Source organism: Oryzias latipes, chromosome 1, assembly GCF_002234675.1.
Source record: "Oryzias latipes chromosome 1, ASM223467v1".
NCBI classification, from domain to species: domain Eukaryota; kingdom Metazoa; phylum Chordata; class Actinopteri; order Beloniformes; family Adrianichthyidae; genus Oryzias; species Oryzias latipes.
The window spans coordinates 178,340-199,802 of record NC_019859.2 but is presented as its reverse complement, the minus strand read 5'-3'; the positions used below and the strand labels follow the sequence as shown (position 1 = coordinate 199,802).

Genomic DNA, 21,463 nt, shown 5'->3' with positions numbered 1-21,463 from the left:
ATTAATAATAATAATAATAATAATAATAATAATAATAACAATAGAAATAATATCACGATTTTTATTATTATGTTTTGTTTTATTATTTATTTATTGTTATTTATTGTTTGTATTGACTTACTATTGATTTATTATTATTATTATTATTATAATTATTATTATTATTATTATTGACTTATTGTTGGGTTTTTCTAAATAATTTAAATTACATGTCAAAGATGTTTAAAACTTTTAAATGTTTAGAAATTAATTTTAAAAATTCTTTCTACTATTTTTTTTATTTGTAAGAAGTCCTGCAACAATGCATTTTCATTCAAGTTTGAGCTTTTAAGGCTGACGTTTTGTCTTCTTTAACAACAAAAAATGATGTATATATATATATATTATATACATAAAATATAATATATTTATATATATGTATAAATATATTTAAATCTAAAAATATATAGAGTTTATAAAAGCTACTTAGACACCACTAAAATCAATAGAAATCATTGTCATGTGGGCGTCGTTGACCTCACCAAGATGGCGTCGCGCTCCGCCACCGTCGGCCAGGCTTCTAAAGCGGGCGTGTCTCCTCTAGTGATATAACTCATTGGTGGCTCCGCTGTGGGTACCGGATGTTCTCGGGTTGCCGGATGTTCTCGGGGTCCTTCAGGGTCCTTCCAATAAGTTATGTCACTAGAGGAGACATCACGTGGTTCCTCATGGGAGGAGAGCACCGCCATCTTGGTGAGGTCAAGTTTTGAAGACCAAACCACTTTTTATAACATTTAACAGAAATACAAACTTCACGAGTACCCCTAACTTAACTAGTATTAGACTATTTAGATTTGTTCTATGTTCCTTTATTTTATTTTACTTATGTTTTTATTTATTTGTGTGTTATGTTCATTGTTTCTTTTTTCCCCTCTATTCTTTATTTTCTATGTTAATATGTTATGTTTGGAAATGGTGACTGATCTTCGAAGCAATATTCATTACATTGTTATTGTTCGTTGTTAACGTTAATGCCATTGTTAATGTATGATACCGCAAGTGTCAATAAAGTTTTAAAAAAACCTTAGCGTTAACTCACGTTAACTCATTGGTCGTGGCAACTTACAGCCAATCAAATAGTGTGACGTCATCATTGGTCGAAGGACCCCGAAGGACCCCGAGAACATCCGGCGACCCGAGAACATCCGATACCCACACCGCCCCCTGGCGTTCCCAACGTAAAGTACCCGCTAAATCCCACAGAAAGACATAAAAAAACTTTATTTTTATTTCCTCAGTAACAAAAAGTAGAAGTTCTTTTCTTGAAGAGACTCATTCGGGTGAAGATAATTAAGTGTCTTGGAGAGACTTTAGTTTAGTCCGGGCTCTAACAGGCCTGGAATCGGGTTCAACACGTCCCGGGTCAGGTCATTAGATTTTAGGGACACTGGATTTCAGTTCTCTTGAATATAGAGGGATTTTGCTAATGAATATAATATAGATACAGAGGACATTTATTTATTGTTGGTAGAAGTTACAAAAGTTGTTAAAGTGATTAAAATACAATTTCCAACTGATAATATTGTTGTCAGGGGAGATTTGTGCCACTGATGGATGGATTCCCCGCCGGGTTTACATCCCACAACCGAATTTGGAATAGCTTTTGTTAAAATCACTCTTTGTGATGCTTGGAGACAAAAACACTTCCCATGGATTCAAATGACAAGTTGAGAATAGATTTTTGATTAGTAACTCCAAATGTATTTACGCTATTTATGATATTCACGTGTTTATTTTATGTTATTTACGTTATTGACATATTTACGTTATTTACAAATGTACATTCTTTACGTTTTTTGTGTATTTACGTTCTTTACATTATTTAGTATTTACGTTATTTACGTATTTCTGTTATTTACATTATTTATGTATTTGCGATATACGTTAATTACATATTAATGTTATTTACAAATGTACATTCTTTACGTTCTTTGCGTATTTACGTTCTTTACGTGGTAATGGTAAAAAATTTTACGTATTTAATTTCTTTAAATTATGCACATATTTTTGTTAATTGCGTTATTTATGTATTTATGTTATTTACGTATTAACGTTATTTACACAGTTATGTCCTTTACATTCTTTGCGTATTTACATTATGTATTTATATTATTTACAAATTTACATTCTGTACATAATTAGGTATTGTTTACAAATTTACATATTCATGGTCTTTACATTATTTTTGTATTTATGTTATTTACGTTATAACGTTACGCTAATTCAGACAATTTTTGAAAGTCACTCCCAATTTTTCTTTAATGAGTTTAATCTTTTTTTGTAAATCTATTAAAAAAATAAAAAAATAGAAAATGTATAAATTGTCAGTTTACCTGGACTGATATATTTTTTCCTTACCCTCACGTTTATGGATACATTTATGGTCTTTATTTAGTTTTGGGTATTTTCCAATTTATTTTATATATTTTTTTCTTTATTGTTAATATTCTCTTGTTTTAATGATGTTTGCTTAGTGTTATATTTGTTTTTCTTTTGCTAATCCTTAGACTTGTATTCATTTCTTCTTCATATGTGTACATAGAGAAAATGTTGATAAAATGAAATGTTTTGTCTAAGTTGTCAAAATAAAATCAAATAGAGAAAGAAACAGTTGTTCTTCCATCATTCTACTGGCTTAAAATCTTTGAATCAATTAGCAACCAGACGGGAACCTTTACATCCGTGTTCTAGAACGTTCTTCCAGCTGTTGTTCTGGACCTGAGAACATCCTGATCGATGCAGAGAAATGAAGTAATACTTTTGTCCAATGACTAAACGATCTTTTCTCTTCACTGTTTGCATCTTTTTATTCACCTTGAACCAACGATTGTCAAACAAAAGGTGAGTCATATCATCCCTTTCAAAGGTAATTCCATTAACCAGCAGTAGAAGTGGAAGACGTTTGGGTCCGCTGAAGCTCCCAGAACATTTACAACATTTCTGAATGATCACATTACAATTTACTGCAATGACACACTATAAAAACCACAGTTCATGATCCAACTCATGACAGCAAACGTTGATCTAGAACAGGGGTCGGGAACCTATGGCTCGCGGGCCATATATGGCTCTTTTGATGGTCACATGTGGCTCGCAGACAAATCTTTACTTATACTTTTTTTTTCATTAGACCAGTCCTTCTCGGGCGCGATGCGATGCCAGAGGCGCGCAGTAGTAGCAGTGCTTAGAGAGAGAAATCTGCGCCAGCGCTATCAGTTACTATTATCTATTATTTGACAGAGTTTGTACCAGCTGGAAACCTGTGAATTGACGTGCCTAAAACTGCGCTCCCGTCTCTGAGAAAGAGCGCGCAGATGCGGGGACGGGATGTATGAGGGAGAAAGCAGAGGGTGGGGGGGGTGAGGGGACAGGCAGCAGGTGAACCGCGCAGGGATAAAAACGTAAAACCCGCTTCCTGTCACTCACTGCAGCGTGTGAGTGTGTGTTTGGCTCCATGTCTGCATGTGATCAGTCTGTCTCACATCTACAGAACATTCAGACTACGATCACGTTTAAAGTCTCAACGCCTGCATGAAGCAGAAACTCACCACGTATCAACCAGACTAGACCATCAGCAAAACTACCACGAGAAATACTCATCATTTATTAGCAACAGCATAACAATGTTATTAAAAAGAATCCACAGACTTATTGTACTTTAAAAATGTTGAAATTAAATCAAATGCACACATTCACTTGTATATTTAGTTTTAAACAAATTGTCGCGGACTGAGTTGGATGGCTGTTGGGTCGCGTTAAAAGTTCTGGAGTTCATTGAACGCGTCAAGCAGAGATCTGATTGGCTCTCAGTTCTGTCGCTCAGCCTGTTGTTAGTTTGGACCAATGGGGTTCAGCTGTGGGCCGAATAAGGGAAATGGGAGGGCTGGAGCGGTAGGAGCGAATATAAAGTTGGGAGACGCGCTCTCGTCTCGGCGGGAGAGATTCAGGAGTTGCTGAATTAATTGAACGGCGTTTGTTGCGGTCTGCAGTAATCGGAATAAAGAACTTTATAAGAGGTTAAGTCTCCGTGCCTCAGTGTGGGGAAGGGACACTACATTATTGTGGCTCTTTCGAAATTACAATTCAAAATATGTGGCGTTTATGGCTCTCTTGGCCAAAAAGGTTCCCGACCCCTGATCTAGAAGGTGGTGACCTGCAAGACTTATTTGATCATTATTTGTTCTTTGCAGGTTTGTGTGTAAATGCAGATGTGTGTCTGTGGGACATTTATGAGTTTGTTTCTGGTCAAAACAGACAAACAAGAGGTCAAACCATCACTCCCATCAGTGAATTTGTCTGTTGGTTCTTGAACTTTAGCTTTCGTCCGTGGGATTTGGACCACCCATCTTCACATTGTGTTTTCTTTGCGTTTCTGGGACTTGGACCCTCTGAAGGTCTTTGGTTTATCTGAGGAGATGAAAGACTCCATGAAATTGCAATAGTTTTGCTAGATGGCTCACAGCAGCTCGGAACCGCTCTGGTCAGCTCAGGTCAGTCACTGGGTGTGAATCTCAGTAACTTGATTTGAAACCGTCCCTTTGGGTTTTCAGAGTCGTCTTGGTCGCCTTCAGTTTGGTCGTGGCGGTCAGCCTCCCTGTCGCAGACTCGAAGGTGTGACACTGTTCTTCCTCCTTCAAGCCTCTCAGAGTCTCACACACTCAAACTCAGAGCTGGCCTCTGAGGGGCGGGGCATGTTGATGTAAGACACATCCTTGTTGCCAGGTGGAGATGGACCAAAGGGGAAGCCGCCAGACTCTGGGGTTGTGGCCTCCATAGGCGAGTATTTCTTGTCCGGTTGGTTGAGAGAAACTTTGAGTTTGACTCCACCCCCTGAAGCGAGGCGTCCATGGGCATCAGCCTTTGGCGTGAAATGCTTGAGTCTGACCGTGTCTTTGGTGTTATGTGTGCATGGTAGCAGGATGACGACGTCTTTACGGAACTTGGAGCTGAGGCCAAAATATATCAGAGGGTTGTAGAAGCTGGCAGACTTGGCAAATAGGCGTGTAAAGATGCTGGTCAGGTTGGGTACGTGGAAGCCCAAGGCGGACCACATGGACACTACAGCATACGGGGACCAGGCAAGAATGAAGGCTGTGCAGATGACTATGGAGACCTGAAGAAGAATTGGAAGACAAAGACCAGATCAAAGCTGGTAGTGTCCGGACAGACAGCAGAGGTGGGCAGAACCAAAGGTGTTAGTGTTGAGCCGGTATTTAGTAGAAATTAGTTCTCTATTCTGATAATAATGTTCTGCCTCATGGAACTTCTGTAGCAGCACCAGCAGGTCCACTTGGTTCAGGAACCCCTGTGGCAAGAACACGCCCCCAACCAGTCTATGTTTTTTTAGGATTTGTTACAAACTGTAATGCAGTTTCTCCTCTGGCTGCTGGTTTGCTGTCTTCCCTGAATAGATATGGTACATATATATACCATATCTGCGGCCGTGGTGCAGCGGTAGGGCGGTCGACCCATGATCGTAAGATTGCAGGTTCGATTCCCGCCTTGCACGCCCATGTGTCGAAGTGTCCTTGGGCAAGACACTGAACCCCACCTTGCCTCTGGTGGGAGGTTGGCGCCAGTGTTTGGCAGCGGAGCCGCCGCCAGAGTGTGAATGTGTGTGTGCATGGGTGAATGGGTCTGTGACTGTAAAGCGCTTTGGGCCTTCATAAGAAGGTAGAAAGCGCTATATAAGTATACGCCATTTGCCATATCTATTATAGTATATATATATACCATCTATTGTGGTACATATGTACCATAATAGATGTGATATATATATTTTTATGTACCACAATAGATGGTATATATGTACCATCTATTGTGGTACATATATACCATCTACAATGGTACATACTATTATATATGGCACATATGTACCATCTAAATTGGTAGCGGATTCTCAAGTCCCATCTATTAAACCAGAGACGTATACATGTCAGTATAATGTGTAGGAGAAGCAGGAGCCGCCTCGCTGCTGCAGAAGTAAACTGGTGCTGTGTTGTTGTCATTTAATGCCCGACATGTCCCAGAAGATTCCTAAAGCACTTTGTGATTCTATATCTTGAAAGGTGCTATACAAATAAAGCTTATTATTATTATTATTATTAAAAACTCTCTATGACCCAAACTCTTCAACCGTTTAAATAATCAACGTGAATCTGTGGTTCCAACCCAGGGAAAAGTGTCTTTTCGTCTGTTTTTACACCAATATGCAGCTCATTACTGACAGCACGTCCTGCATTTCAGCACAAAGCTGCTGTTCTGTGCTCCAGGGGAACCCAGAACCAGCAAACGGGACCAGTGGATGAACACTCACGATGGTAACGTCTCTCTCAATCTTCCGCTGCCGGTCTGTCAGGTCTCCCTCGGCTGAGAGGGCGTTTCCTCTCTTCACCGTGTTGATGATGGACACGTAGCAGAAGAGCATGAGGAGGACCGGGATGAAGAAGCAGAAGATGAAGATGAAGACAATGTAAGACTTGTAGATCCTGGAATAGTTAGCTTTGGCCCAGTCAATCTCACAGGTGCCGTATCCTCGATCTGCATTGACAGAACCAACCATATAAGAGAGGGGCGGGACCAGCCGTGCATATGCGTTTGTGGGGGGTTGTATGTGTTTGTCACCTGTGTAACTCCCCCATCCAAGCAGCGGAGCTCCGGACCAGAACCCAGCGGTGACCCAGATGAACAGCAGACAAACAAACACACTGCTCCTGGTAATATGGTGAGCTGAAACACAGATGGGACAAACGCTCAAGCATCAGGTCTGGGGAATCGTGGTGAGCGAGAGGCGGGGCTTCAGGAGATACCTCTACCGGGCTGGCAGCCTTTGACGTAGCGGGTGATGCTGATGACCGTCAGCGTATAGATGCTGCTCAGCCCAAACAGCAGGGTGAGGAAGCCGTCCACCTGCAGCACAGACATCAGGTCACAAATGGCCCCACCCCTCCACCAAAACATTACCTGCACCGATACAGCATTCTGCCCCCCCTGATGAAGCATCTTTTCTGGGCCTGATTTCTAAAACTGAATGGATGACGTCTTTGGTCCAGCGGTCTGGATGGTATGACTCATGTGGAACCGGTTCCCTGTGCTTTTACTGCAGACACACATCACAGGAAGTTGACCGCCTTCAACTGCTTAGCTCAGAATCCATCAGTGACTTTGGCCTAGTAACCATGACAACATGAGCGTCTACAGAATCTGGAAGCTGGTCAGACCTGGCGAATCCACCAGCGCGCAGGAGAACGAGCGATGCTGCACATTTACCCACACGTTCTGCATTTGTAACGATAGATAGAGCGGCCGAGCTCTGATCGGAAATCACAGGTTCGGTTCCCAGCCTGCCTGACCCAGTGTCAAAGGGTGCTTGGGTTAGACACTTACCTGGCTTCTGGGTCGGCGCCGGTGATCATCAGTGTGTGTATTTGACTGAACAAAAGTCCATGCCATTCACCATTTCTGCTTAAATATTTAACATTGGTTAAGCCCCACCCCCCACCCCTTTAACAATTTAAGTCCAGAAAAACATGAATTCTTTTGTCTCGTTTGCTGTCTCAAACTGAAGACACACAATTAAAACTTCCTTCCACTCCTACAAGTTTATAACTTTGAGCCTGACAGTAACGCCTTAGAGTGACACAAACATTTGCCCTCCATCCTATTATTTAATAACTTGCCAAGTGTTGATAAAAAACCAGCCGGAGCACAAAGATGTCAAACCTGTCTGTGGTGTTTTTCACGTGGGTCACATCAACACAGAAATGCACTGAACTCATCGTTTCTACAGATTTTTTTCCTTGAATCCTGTTTGTGTGAAGTTTTGCGTTTGCACGTTTCCACCTGTTTAACCTTTTACAGACTTTTTGCCCCAGGTGGGAACCTTTGATCTGCTGTTTATTGCCACGTTGGTGTTGTGTATTTGACTCTGCCTGTGGCTTTGTGAGTCACATGGTCTCGGTACCTGGCAGGTCCAAATGGAGGAGATGATGTAGCTGCTGTCCTGGAAGATGTTGAAGATCTCTATGATACCTCTGGAGTAGCCAAAGACGGAGATGCTGGCGTCAGAGACAGCCAGGTTAAAGGTCAGGTAGTCTGTGGGCTGCAGAGACGCCCTCTGTCTGTACAGAACAAAGAGCACGATGCTGTTTCCAAACCACGACATCCAGCCTGAAGAGGACAAGCAGAAAACCCTCAGTCCCCAAACCAGAAGACTGGAACCATCAAGTGTTTGGACCACGGAGAACCCTGTACTCTGTGGATCATAGTGTGAAGTTTTCCTCATATTATTAATAATTCAATTATTATTTTCTCTGGATTTTACTATTTTAACACACATTCAGTATCCTGGGTTGTTTTGAGTGGTAGTCCATGCAGTGGCTGTGCAGCAGTGGTTGGCACTCTTGCCTCACAGCAAAATGCTTCATAGGTTAATTGGTCACTGAATTGTTGCTGTGCGATTGAACCGGCAACTTGTCCAGGACGTCCCCTGCCTTCGCCCCCATGAAGCCGGGTTCGGCTGTTTTTAGGTTAGGAGTGTTGGAAGCACTTTTAATCTCTTTGTACCTGTGACAATGACAAACCAGCTCAGTGCCATTGTGGTAGAGCGCCTGCCCTGAGACTGGAAGGTCGTGAGTTCAAATCCAGGCCAAGTCATGGCAAAGACTTTAAAGATGGGACCCCCATTGATGTTTAAGAACCACAGATGAGTGAACAAAGATCCTCTGTCATGACAGACATCTCACTGAAAACAGATCCACAACTGAGCAGGTCCAACCCAGGCTACCCCGGCCAAGCGGTAAAGAGGATGCATGTGTGAACGTGGACACTCACCCAGCAGCAGCAGGTACACTCCGATGATGGTCTCACCTTGGTCAGACAGAGGGGGGTCTCTACCTCCCTCCAAACTGAAAGTGTGGTTCTTCCAAGGGGGGGACAGAGAAGAACCTCTGAGCGACATGTCGGTTCCTGCTCCGGTCTGAGGCATTCTGAGGCTCCAGAATCAAAGAGCAGCCGTCAGTAATCCCAGGTAAATTTAGAAGCTGATCCTGGATCAGCCGTGGGACGACGGCCCCCAGTCAGAACGCAGCAGGTTGCCGTGGAAACACTTGAGATTTGCTGATGATGAGCAGGTTTCAGCACACCTGTGAACATGTGACACCAGGGTGGGTCGGACTTTGATGTTGATGAAACACATGAACCCCTCCATGAAGAAACAGCTCAGATATGTCACCCCCCCCCCCCCCGCCCACACACACACACCTAATCCCCCCCACCCCCCAGTCGGCTGACAATGTTCAATTAAAGACTTAAGGAGCTTGGATCCCTGATCATGTCAGAGGTCAGTAGACACCTGATCCTGGAGCAGACCCATAATCCTTCACTGTCTGACCACGCTATGACTGAGATAACTGAGGGGAGGGTCATGTGAGAGGTCAACAAAGCAATAGAGACTCTGTTTGTTGATTTCAGGGGTCAGAAACATTAAGATCAAGACAAAAGTCCCGTAAAGTTGGATTAATATGATGGGTATTGAACTTTGAGGGTCCTCTATCCAGTCATTCATCTAGAACCATGTTATAATCACCACCAATTACTACAGTATTTGTACAGTACTTATGATTGAGACGTTTGATATGTTTTGTGATTTTTGTTCATAATCATTTGTTTTGACTAGGAATATTATAACCATAGACATTGCATAGGATCAGAAAACCATCATCAGTTTTAAGAACACAGATGAGCCAGTGGCCGTCATCATCAGAGATACGGGGAACCACTTTGATGGACAGTTTTAAAGAGCAAAGCAACAGAAGATTTGTTTGTACCGTGACAGAACAGGATTCTATTTAGACCGGAACTGTTGGTCTGCTTTAACAGAATGAGTTTCCTGCAGTAGAATGCAGCTGGCTTTACATTTTTACAGAATAGGAACATAGATTTTCTTTTGACATCGTCTCGTAAACATTTAAGGAAACAAAGTTAAAATTAGACATGAAACACAAAAAAAACCAATAACACAAAAATGAACAAAAAGTTACTTACTTAGCTAGTTACTGAAGGTGAAAGTGAGCGGTTGGAATTCAGATCCCAAACAACATTGTAATGCAAAACTAGACCTCAAACTTTTAGAAAAAAATACTTTAAAACTTATAACTTTCAAGTTAACAACAACAGAGTTTCACTTTCCTCTGTGAACTTAAGGTGTGGAAAAAACGGAGCAAATGAAGTTTATGCTTTAAATAACAAAGCATGTATGATAATTAACTCCAAACGTATAAAGAAGAATAAATAAAACACAGCTAGTCTGGAGACAAACGGACTCCATTAGCGTTCCCGATGTGGCCCCGATAGCAGACGTTCTGTCCCGCAGCTCTCCTTTCTCCATTTTGGGCCAGACAGCAGCTCTTGATTCTCGGTCGGATTTGCAGAAATCCTGCTTGAAGAAGATTCCCATCTCTTGACAAACCTTTGCATCCTTAGAAACCGTCCAGAAGATGTGGCGGTAGTGCCTCATGGAGAACTGGATGAGGTTTTGCCGGTGCCTCCCGGTTTCTCTCCTCCAGCCGATGTTCTGTGTCCACAACCATTTCCAACAGCGAGCTGTGCTGTGGCGCCATCTTTGACCGGATCTCCAGGACTTCTTTGAGGATGTTTTCCTCGCTTTTTTCTTTCAAACCTTGTAGTTTCAGGTTCCAGCGCCGTTAATATCGCTCCATCTCCACCACCCTCTCTTTAAGTCATCATTTTCTTTTTTCAGCACAGAAACTTCTTTTTCCAGATTTTCCACTTTGGATTTCAGTCCTTTATATCAGCAGCGTTTACCTCAGTGATCTTCGTCAGATTAGCCAGAATCACAGAGTTTTCCTGAAGTCTGCCGTCAAAGTCGTCAAATCTCGCCGTCAGTTTTTCGATGGCGGCAGTTAGAGCTGACAACTCGAGATCACTTTTGTTAGAGACGACCACCTTGTTAGGTGGAATGGAGGGTTTGGTGGGTGTAACCGGGGTTTTCCTTTTAGCAGACAGCGAGGATACTTCCATGGCGTATTCGTGGTCATGTGTCGTCATCTCTGCCTTTTTGGATGTGGCAGTTGGCTTCTCCGATGCAGGCTTTTCCCGTGCCATTCTTATTTTCCAGGAGCTATTAATATTGTTGTTCGGCGTGCACATGCGATCCCGCACGCACACGCCGACATACTGCAATCACCTCACACAGGCTCTCATAGGACGCACGCGACACGCAGCTCACATAGCCAGAAAACGTTCACGCGCACAGCGCTTCTCAATGCGGGCACGCGCACATGGACTGGTACACAAGCACTACTTAGCTTTACACCTTTTCAGTCAGAGCAGTTATGAACAGTCTTAACATCGTTAGCTGGAATGTGCGTGGACTTGGCTCTGAGCCAAAGAGACTGAAAGTGTTAAATCACCTGGATGGTCTAAAAGCAGATATAGCTCTACTGCAGGAGACCCATTTATCAAATTCTTTGAATCACCTTATGTGCTGCTTACAATTTCCAGTTATATACTCTGCCAGTTACAACTCCAAACAACGAGGAGTTGCTGTTTTAATTAATAAAAATCTTAATTTTACTCATAAGGATACAGTTACTGACCCAGAAGGCAGATTTGTAATCATTAATATATCCATTCAGAATAAGGACTTTTGTATAGCGAGTGTTTACGGCCCTAATGTTGACGACTCTTCCTTCTTTCACAGATTCTTCACCTCACTCTCAGTCCACTCTGACTCCACAATCATTATAGGAGGAGACATCAACCTTGTTTTGGACCCTGAACTTGACAGACTCAGCACAGCAGCAAATCAGCGTACATGGCGATCTGCAAGTATTCTAAAGCAGTACATGAATGATCTGGGTCTCTGCGACGCGTGGCGCTCATGTCACCCAAACACTAAAGGGTTCACCTTTTTTTCTCCAGTTCACCATTCACACTCCCGTTTAGACTATTTATTAATCAGTAACTCTCTTTTAAAAAATATTCAAAGCTCCAATATCCATCCAATTATTATCAGTGATCATGCACCAGTCTCTGTAAACATTTCTAGGGAAAAATCCACACCCTCTGGTACAACCTGGAGGTTTAATACGTCTCTGTTAAAGGACCAGGAATTTCTTGAATTCTTTAAAAAAGAGTGGGCAACCTTCTTAGACTTCAACAATACTCCAGACATCCCACCGTGCGTTCTTTGGGAAACAGCAAAGGCAGTCATGAGAGGGAAAATCATTTCTTATTCAACGCACAAAAAACGCAAAGAGAAAGCAGATTTATTAGAATTAGAAAATAAAATCAAAACCCTGGAGACTGCTTATGCTGCTTCTGCACAGGAACGCATTCTGGGAGATCTGAAAAATTTAAAGCTGCAGTTAAATGACATCATTAATAAACGAACACAATTTCAAATACAAAGGCTACGAATTGAAAGATTTGAAAACTCTAATAAATCTGGCAAATTTCTGGCTAATCAGCTTAAAATTAATAGAGAAAAATCATCAATCACCTCTATTATGGACCAAACAGGAAATGTCACCCATGACCCGGTCAAAATTAATAACGCATTTGAAAACTTTTATAAAAACCTGTACACACCGCAGATCAATCCGTCAGAGCAAAGTATTGACTCATTTCTTAATAATGTAAACCTACCCAGGCTAAATGAGGATCAAATCACAAACTTAGATTCTCCGCTCTCGCTGTCTGAACTTCATGAAGCTGTTACTTATGCCCAATGGTAAAGCACCAGGGCCTGACGGCTTTCCTGCAGAGTTTTATAAAGAATTCTGGGAACAACTGGCACCAACATTTTATAAAACTGTCACATCTATTAATGAGAGCCAATCAATGCCACCTAACATGAACTCAGCCAACATAATTCTTCTTCTAAAACCAGACAAAGATCCCACTAGTCCTTCAAGCTATCGCCCTATTTCTCTAATCAATGCAGATGTAAAAATTATCTGAAAAGCACTAGCACAGAGAATAGAAATAATCACTCCTCACATAATTCACTTCGACCAGACTGGATTCATCAAAGGCAGACACTCGGATGATGATGTCCGTAGACTAGTTAATATAATAGACTTTGCCACCATTAAAAACCAGGAAATGACCATACTATCACTGGATGCTGAAAAAGCCTTTGATAGAGTAAATTGGAAGTTCCTCATTGCCTACCTCCATAAGTTTGGGTTTGGAGAATCATTCATCAATTGGATCAAAATATTATATCACAACCCCAATGCATCAGTTAGAACTAATAAACAGACTTCAAACAGGTTTTTTCTTGGAAGAGGAACCAGACAGGGCTGCCCACTCTCTCCTTCTCTTTTTGCTATATTCATTGAGCCTTTAGCTGCAGCAATAAGACAGAATGAGAGCATTATAGGAATAAAAACCAAACACAGCCATCATAAAATTAGTCTTTATGCGGATGACATATTACTGTTTTTAAGGAATTTACATTCTGTAAATGAAACAGCAATGATCATAAATGAATTCTCCTCCATATCAGACTATTCCATTAACTGGAATAAGTCTGTTTTATTACCACTCAACAGGAATATGGAACAAAGACTCACAATTCCAGTTAAAACAGGAAATATCAAATATCTGGCTATCTACGTTTCCCCCAAACTATCAGAACTGGTGCAGCTAAACTACACCCCATTACTGAAAAACATACAGGACGATCTAACACGCTGGACCAACCTGCCTCTGTCCCTTATGGGCAAGGTAGCCACGGTTAAAATGAAAATCTTACCTAAGGTTAATTATCTCTTCTCAATGATTCCCACACAACCGCCATTAAAATGGTTCAAAACATTAGACTCATCCATATCAAGCTTTCTATGGAACAATAAACCTGCAAGAATTAGTCTAAAAACTTTAAAATCTGCAAAAAGCTGTGGAGGATTAGAATTACCTAACTTCCACAAATACTTTCTTGCAAATAGATTACAATATATCTTAAAATGGTTAAAAAATAATCCAGAAACCAACTCATGGTTAGACTTGGAACAGGCGTTATGTGGAAAGATCAACCTGTCAGATCTTCCATTTATTAGCCAAACAGTTAAAAAACAGGATTGTTTCAAAAGCATTAATATAAATGCCACTTTAACAGCCTGGTGGGAATTTCTCAAAATATCAAAATCATCAATTCAACCGTGCAAAATGACACCCATCTTATCGTTGTTGAGAGAGTTCTATTCATTGAAAAATTAATCAGAGTGGTAACTACATCTGGTAGCTTTAAATCGTCGTCTTTAAATTTATACTTTTTAGTAATACTTGATTTAAGTTGCTGATATTCCAAGAAGTTATTTATTCCATGTTTGTCTTGAAGTTCCTGGGGAGTTATGAATCTTCTATCAATAATTACGTGCTCTAGTTGTTTTATGCCCCCTGCTTGCCAAGCTGGGAAGTGAATCATTTTTTTGTTTATTAGGATGTCTGGGTTGTTCCAGATGGGTGTCATTTTGCACGGTAGAATTGATGATTTTGATATTTTGAGAAATTCCCACCAGGCTGTTAAAGTGGCATTTATATTAATACTTTGAAAACAATCCTGTTTTTTAACTGTTTGGCTAATAAATGGAAGATCTGACAGGTTAATCTTTCCACATAACGCCTGTTCCAAGTCTAACCATGAGTTGGTTTCTGGATTATTTTTTAACCATTTTAAGATGTATTGCAATCTATTTGCAAGAAAGTATTTGTGGAAGTTAGGTAATTCTAATCCTCCACAGCTTTTTGCAGATTTTAAAGTTTTTAGACTAATTCTTGCAGGTTTATTGTTCCATAGAAAGCTTGATATGGATGAGTCTAATGTTTTGAACCATTTTAATGGCGGTTGTGTGGGAATCATTGAGAAGAGATAATTAACTTTGGGTAAGATTTTCATTTTAACCGTGGCTACCTTGCCCATAAGGGACAGAGGCAGGTTGGTCCAGCGTGTTAGATCGTCCTGTATGTTTTTCAGTAATGGGGTGTAGTTTAGCTGCACCACTTCTGATAGTTTTGGGGAAAAATTGATACCTAAATATTTGATATTTTTACTGATTTGACTGGTATTGTGAGTCTTTGTTCCGCATTCCTGTTGAGTGGTAATAAAACAGACTTATTCCAATTAATGGAATAGTCTGATATGGAGGAGAATTCATTAATGATTGTTGCTGTTTCATTTACAGAATGTAAATTACTTAAAAACAGTAATATGTCATCCGCATAGAGACTAATTTTATGATGGCTGTGTTTGGTTTTAATTCCTTTCACCGAAGCTACGTTTAACTTAACCACCTCTGATTGTCTCCGTCGGGCATCATTTTAGAGAAAGTACTGAGATACATTTCAATTTGTTTGATTAACACGGGTAAAAAAATAGAAGCTGAAGAAAATGTGCATTTATGAATATGAAATTTGCCAAATATAATAATAAGATTAATTATGAGTTTTTTACTTGAGTCTAAGTTTTTATTATGAAAGCCAGAAATGATATGTTCAAATATCAGAGTGAAGTTGGGGTGGATATATTTTTTTAATGTTCATTTCAGTACAGCTCCAAAAAAGAGGGTTAATTGTTTCTGGATGTTCTTTGCAAAAAGTACAGTTAGGATCAGTTGTTTAAATGTATCTTAGCATGAATTGATAGGTGGGGTATATTCTGTGAATTATTTTAAAAGAAACTTTTTTCCTTTTTTTAGTATTTATCATAAATTTTTGGGTCACACTCCAGTCTTTCCTCCAAATACTGTTGGGAACAAAACGTAGTTTTTGGTATAGAAATGACATCCCTTTGAAACAACACACATACTTTTTTGTTGTTGTTCTTGTGGGTCGGAGTAAAGCAGATTCCTCCTGTGGGGGTGTCAGTCGTATCCATAGAGGGCATTTCTTCATTCCTAACAGTTGTTTTAAACATTTGACATATTTCTTTGGAAACAGCATCAAACACGATGGTTTGGATGGAGGGGGGGGCACTGTGAGGGTCACATTCTTTGATTTCTCCAGTGCGTTCAACACCATCCAGCCCTGGTTACTGAAGCTGCAGCAGATGGGTGTGGACGGCGCCTTGGTCTCCTGGATCATTGATTACTTGTCAGACAGGCCGCAGTTTGTCCGGTTGGGCGGTGTCCTGTCTGACGTGGTGACAAGCAGTGTGGGGGCCCCACAGGGAACTGTGCTCTCTCCCTTCCTGTTCACTTTGTACACCAGTGACTTCCAGTACAACTCAGAGTCTTGCCATCTTCAGAAGTTCTCTGATGACTCTGCTGTTGTTGGCTGCATTAATGGTGGGCGGGAGGAGGAGTACAGGGAACTTATGGATAAATTCATGAGGTGGTCTGGAGCAAACCACCTGCTGCTGAATGTGGAAAAGACCAGAGAGATGGTGATGGACTTCAGGAAGAAACCACCAGCTTCCCAGCCTCTCAGCATCTTGGGCAGAGATGTGGCAGAGGTAGAGGAGTACATGTACTTGGAAGTAACCATCGACAACAGACTGAGCTGGAAGAGCAACAGCACCGCTGTGTATAAGAAGGCCAGCAGCAGAAGGCTAAGGTCCTTCAACGTCTGCAGCAAGATGCTTGAAATTTTTTACCAGTCTGTTGTGGCCAGCACTCTGTTCTTCTCGGTGGTCTGCTGGGGGGGGGCAGCATATCTGCTAAGGACAGTAATAGACTGAACAAACTGATCCGAAGAGCTGGCTCCATAATCGGTTGTAAAATGAACACATTTGAATCTGTGATGGAGAGGAGGACTTTAAATAAGCTCATGTCCATCATGGATAATCCGGAGTCTCCATTCTGTTCTTGACGATCAGCGGAGCTCCTTCTCCAACAGGCTAAGGCAGCTTCGCTGTCACACAAACCGCTACAAGAGATCTTTCATACCTCACTCCATTGGACTCTAGAACTTGTCATCCATGTGCAATACATAAAGTCATTTATGGTCTGTCTGTTTTTCTCTCCTGATGTGGCACGCAATACAACTGTTCTAATTCACTGATGTTTCTTTCCGACTGATTGTGTTGGTTCTCTGTTGTCGTCTATTGTGTGTATGTTTGTATCTTGAGCCTAACGCCGACGCTGCAACAACTCAATTTCCCAAGCTGGGATCAATAAAGTATCTTTATCTTATCTTATATTCTTTAGGAGTCACAACCAGATTGTATTTAGAGTTGAATTCAGTAAAACTTAATAAATGCCCGTTCGTGTCAAAAGTTGACCCACCAGTAGAATTTTTTTCTCAAACCAATGTGGAAAAAACAAAGATTTGTTCTTGCAAAATATAAATTTGTTGTTTCAAATAAATAAGTTATGGGCAGAGAAATTGTGTTTGTATAGAAATACCCATGAAGAAGAGCTTGTTTGTGGAATGCTGATGGTTAAGCTGATATTTTAGCAACATTTTAATGACAAAGGAGAAGAAAGTTAGGGTTGCCTAAATTTGAAAATATTCATCATCTTCGACCGCTTTATCCCTTTCAAGGTCACGGGGCTGCTGGAGCCTATCCCGGCAAAGGCAGGGGACACCCTGGACAGGTCGCCAGTCTGTCACAGGGCAGCAATCACACACCCATGCACACTCACACCTAGGGACAATTTAGAGGTGCCAATTGTCCTCTGAAGCATGTTTTTGGATGGTGGGAGGACGCCGGAGACCCCAGAGAGAACCCACGCATGCACAGGGAGAACATGCTAACTCCACAGAGAAAGGGACTTGAACCGGGGGCCTTCTTGATTGTGAGGCAAGAGCGCTAACCACTGCACCACCGTGCAGCCAATTTGAAAATATTAAATGTGGAAGTATATTCCCAATCGATATCGTTTTTCTTAGGTAAGATTTGATCCAGTTTATTTTAAATGTGTTATTTAGTGTTTTAAATCCAGAAAGTTTAGTCCTCCATTCTCGTAAGAGTTCATTACCACAGATTTTTTTAAATAATGTATACGGTTTTTCCAGATAAAGTTAAATAAAATCTGGTCAACAGATTTTAATGATTGTCTACGTACAGAGATAAAGCAGAGTCGGTGAGTGGAGGGATTCCCTCTGCCTTTCAGCCTCAGGTCTCTTTGAAGCCATAAGTTAAAATGTTTTCTGGTTTTCTCTGTAACGGGACTGACATTGAAAGAACTTCTCGTTTTTGGTGACGGTAATCCTGAGGTATGTTGAGAAACAAACGAACTACGCGCCACGGCGGAAGAGTCCTGACGTCACCCTCCCGTCACTTCCTACAGTGCAGCGGAGTGATCTCAATTTTAGAACGAAGGCCGCGCGCCAAACTTCACGCGACATGCAGCTGCCTCGGTGCCTGCTTCCCGGTGGACCCGAGGATCTACTTGCTGCTGGAGTCGGTTCCGTCAGCGGTTAACCCCTCGAAGGCTTCGCCTCCCGAAGGTCTGGAGGCCCGGGCAGCGATGGGCACCAGAACCGGAGCACAGCGACCTGGCAGCGGGCTCGGGGCTCGGGCAGCCGTGGTTGGACCGGAGGCGGCGGGTGCCGAGGCGCTGGTGAGCGGCTCCGAGCAGGACTCCGACTCCGGAGACGACGAAGACGCGGTGGAGTCCGGCGAGGACGGGAGGTCCGTGAAGCGGGAGCGGCTGGACAAGGCGGCCCTGCATCAGGGGCCCCGCAGCGGAATCCCGAGCGGGGCTTCGGGGGGGTCGGGCTCCGGACTGGTGGGCGTCAAACCCGGGAAGAAGACCAGAGGGAGGGTCAAGATCAAGATGGAGTTCATCGACAACAAGCTGAGGCGCTACACCACGTTCAGCAAGAGGAAGACCGGCATCATGAAGAAGGTGGGTCTGGGGGGACCGGGGGGGTCTGGGAGGGTCCACAGTCTGGGACTAAAGCAGGGACTACGGCTACTTGTTTTAGTCAAACTTCAACACAAGCGAACCTGAATCTTCTCTAAAATGACATTTACATTCATATTTGTCAAAACAACTTTATTATTGGCCAAGAGGCAAAACAAAGACTCTCATTGGTCGGAAGATAATTAAACGGTAAACATAGAGATCAACTTCAAAGTGGAAGTGCTTGGTGGGGGGAGCAGTGGCGGATTTAGCAATTGGGGGGCCCACGATAACATGGGGTAGTATTAGTATTATTTATTATTTTTAAATTCCTTCCTTGATTGAATCCAAATGTTGTGATAAGACTTCAAAAACGGAAATCATATTGAAGCGTTATGGATGTTTATTAAATGCAATAATTTGTTAATCCCTCACTTGCTAGAAAGAACAAATGAAGATTTTCTGTCTTTTCTTTCTGTTGTCAGCTTTTTCTGGCGTGTTTTTTTTTTTATTCTGTTCTTGTTTTCTCTTCGTCTTTTCCTCTTTTCTCAGCCCCTCGGATCTGGGATTTATCAGAATCTGTGAACATAAAGTCAACATTAAGAAATGACATTTCAATCCGTGGTTTGCTCTGACTTCATTTTAGAGTAACTTAATGACGCTGTAAGATGCTGTTTTTGGGTTAGAATTCAAAGGAAATTGTAAAACGGCGCCCCCTGGTGTCTGCATTTTCATTTGTGTCAAAATTCCACAAACTGTCAGTTCCTCATCAGGGCGGGGCCCCCCACCATCCGAATAACCGCCCTAACCCCTATATAGTGCACTATATAGTGCGGCCGCCATTTTGTAGGGGTGTCCGAATCTACAGTTCAAAAATCGAGTGCACTCGAAATTTCCCAGAAGTCTCTACAAAAAACTAGTGTGGATCGATGCTCACTCGATTAGTGAAGATTGACCAGAATGCATTGCATTTGAATTATTCAAAAATGGTGGACGGTTGCGCAAGGAAGACGACTTAAAATGTAAGTATATTAAGAAGTATCACGTATTTGTTGCCAAATATATTTGTAAATATGTAATGGGACATGTGTGATAGGTTATATTCCTCAATCGACAACCTCCATTGTTTTGAAGATCACACTTGATCATATTTGTCTTCATTGATCTTTAAACTGTTAATCGGTGTCATATTGGGGTAAAGGTTTTTGTAGAAGGAGCCAGAATGGAGGAAGAGAAACACGAGTCTGATAAGCTATATGAGCTAATAAAACATTGTTCAAAAAATGAAGCGTCATCGTTGTTTTTGCCATTTGTTTGATAAATGCATGAACAAAAATGAGTTATTTACATGTATTCTTTAAATCTGAGCCATTTTTAAAAATCTCAAAAGGATTTTCATACACTGACCAAAAAGATAAACACAACACTTTTGTTATTGCTCCCATTTTTTATGGTATGAACTCAAAGATGTGAAACATTTTCCACATACACAAAATAACCAGTTCTCTGAAATATTGTTCACAAATCTGTCTAAATCTGTGATGGTTAGCACTTCTCCTTTGACGAGACAATCTATCCCACCTCACAGGTGTGCCATATCAAGATGCTGATTAGACAGCATGATTATTGCACAGGTGTGCCTTAGACTGGCCACAAGAAAAGGCCACTCTGAAATCTTCAGTTGTATCACACAGCACAATGCCAGAGATGTCACAAGTTTTGAGGGAGCGTGTTGTTGGCATGCTGATAGCAGGAATGTCCACCAGAGCTGTTGCTAGGGAATTGAATGTCCATTTCTCCACCATAAACCGTCTCCAAAGGCGTTTACCAGAATTTGCCAGCACATCCAACCGGCCTCACAACCGCAGACCACGTGTAACCACACCAGCCCAAGACCTCCACATCCAGCAGGTCCACCTCCAAGATGGTCTGAGACCAGCCACTCGGACAGCTGCTGAAACAATCGGTTTGCATAACCACAGAATGTCTGCACAAACTGTCAGAACCGTCTCAGGGAAGCTCATCTGCATGCTCGTCGTCCTCATCGAGGTCTCCACCTCACTCCAGTTCGTCGTCGTAACCGACTTGAGTGGGCAAATGCTCACATGCGATGGCGTCTGGCACGTTGGAGAGGTGTTCTCTTCACGGATGAATCCCGGTTTACACTGTTCAGGGCCGATGGCAGACAGCGTGTGTGGCGTCGTGTGGGTGAGCGGTTTCCTGATGTCAATGTTGTGGATCGAGTAGCCCATGGTGGTGGTGGGGTAATGGTATGGGCAGGCATATGTTATGGGCGAAGAACACAGGTGCATTTCATTGATGGCCTTTTGAATGCACAGAGATACCGTGACGAGATCCTGGGGCCCATTGTTGTGCCGTACATCCAACAACATCACCTCATGTTGCAGCATGATAATGCACGGCCCTATGTTGCAAGGATCTGTACACAATTCTTGGAAGCTGAAAACATCCCAGTTCTTGCACGGCCAGCATCCTCACCGGACATGTCACCCATTGAGCATGTTTGGGATGCTCTGGACCGGCATATATGACTGCATTTTCTTTTAGGGCCTTTATTCTTATGTGGCAGCCATCGATGATCCCCA

The 21,463-nt window shown here is 42.1% G+C and overlaps 2 protein-coding genes across 4 annotated transcripts in view; one reads left to right on the top strand and one right to left on the bottom strand.

Moving 5' to 3' along the window:
- Positions 1-4,412: 4,412 nt before the first annotated feature.
- On the bottom strand, positions 4,413-18,319 carry LOC101163304 (opsin-5). 2 transcript variants are annotated; one of them, XM_023953505.1, is made up of 6 exons: positions 18,075-18,319; positions 8,003-8,208; positions 6,849-6,948; positions 6,664-6,768; positions 6,356-6,579; positions 4,413-5,152 (listed from the first exon to the last, which is right to left on the bottom strand). In XM_023953505.1, exons 1-6 carry the CDS (start codon positions 18,142-18,144, stop codon positions 4,682-4,684), a joined length of 1,176 nt encoding a protein of 391 aa, XP_023809273.1. In that variant the 5' UTR covers positions 18,145-18,319; the 3' UTR covers positions 4,413-4,681. The 2 variants fall into 2 exon arrangements, with proteins under 2 accessions (XP_023809273.1, XP_004086040.2); XM_004085992.4 differs by lacking the exon at positions 18,075-18,319 and adding an exon at positions 8,872-9,263.
- LOC105358811 (serum response factor-like) overlaps positions 18,295-21,463 on the top strand; it is a 15,982-nt gene continuing 12,813 nt past the window's right edge. For both annotated transcript variants that reach the window (XM_023953498.1, XM_023953502.1), the window contains exon 1: positions 18,295-18,860. In XM_023953498.1, the coding sequence (XP_023809266.1) occupies positions 18,480-18,860 (381 nt within the window). In that variant the 5' untranslated portion in view covers positions 18,295-18,479. The remainder of the gene's footprint in view (positions 18,861-21,463) is intronic.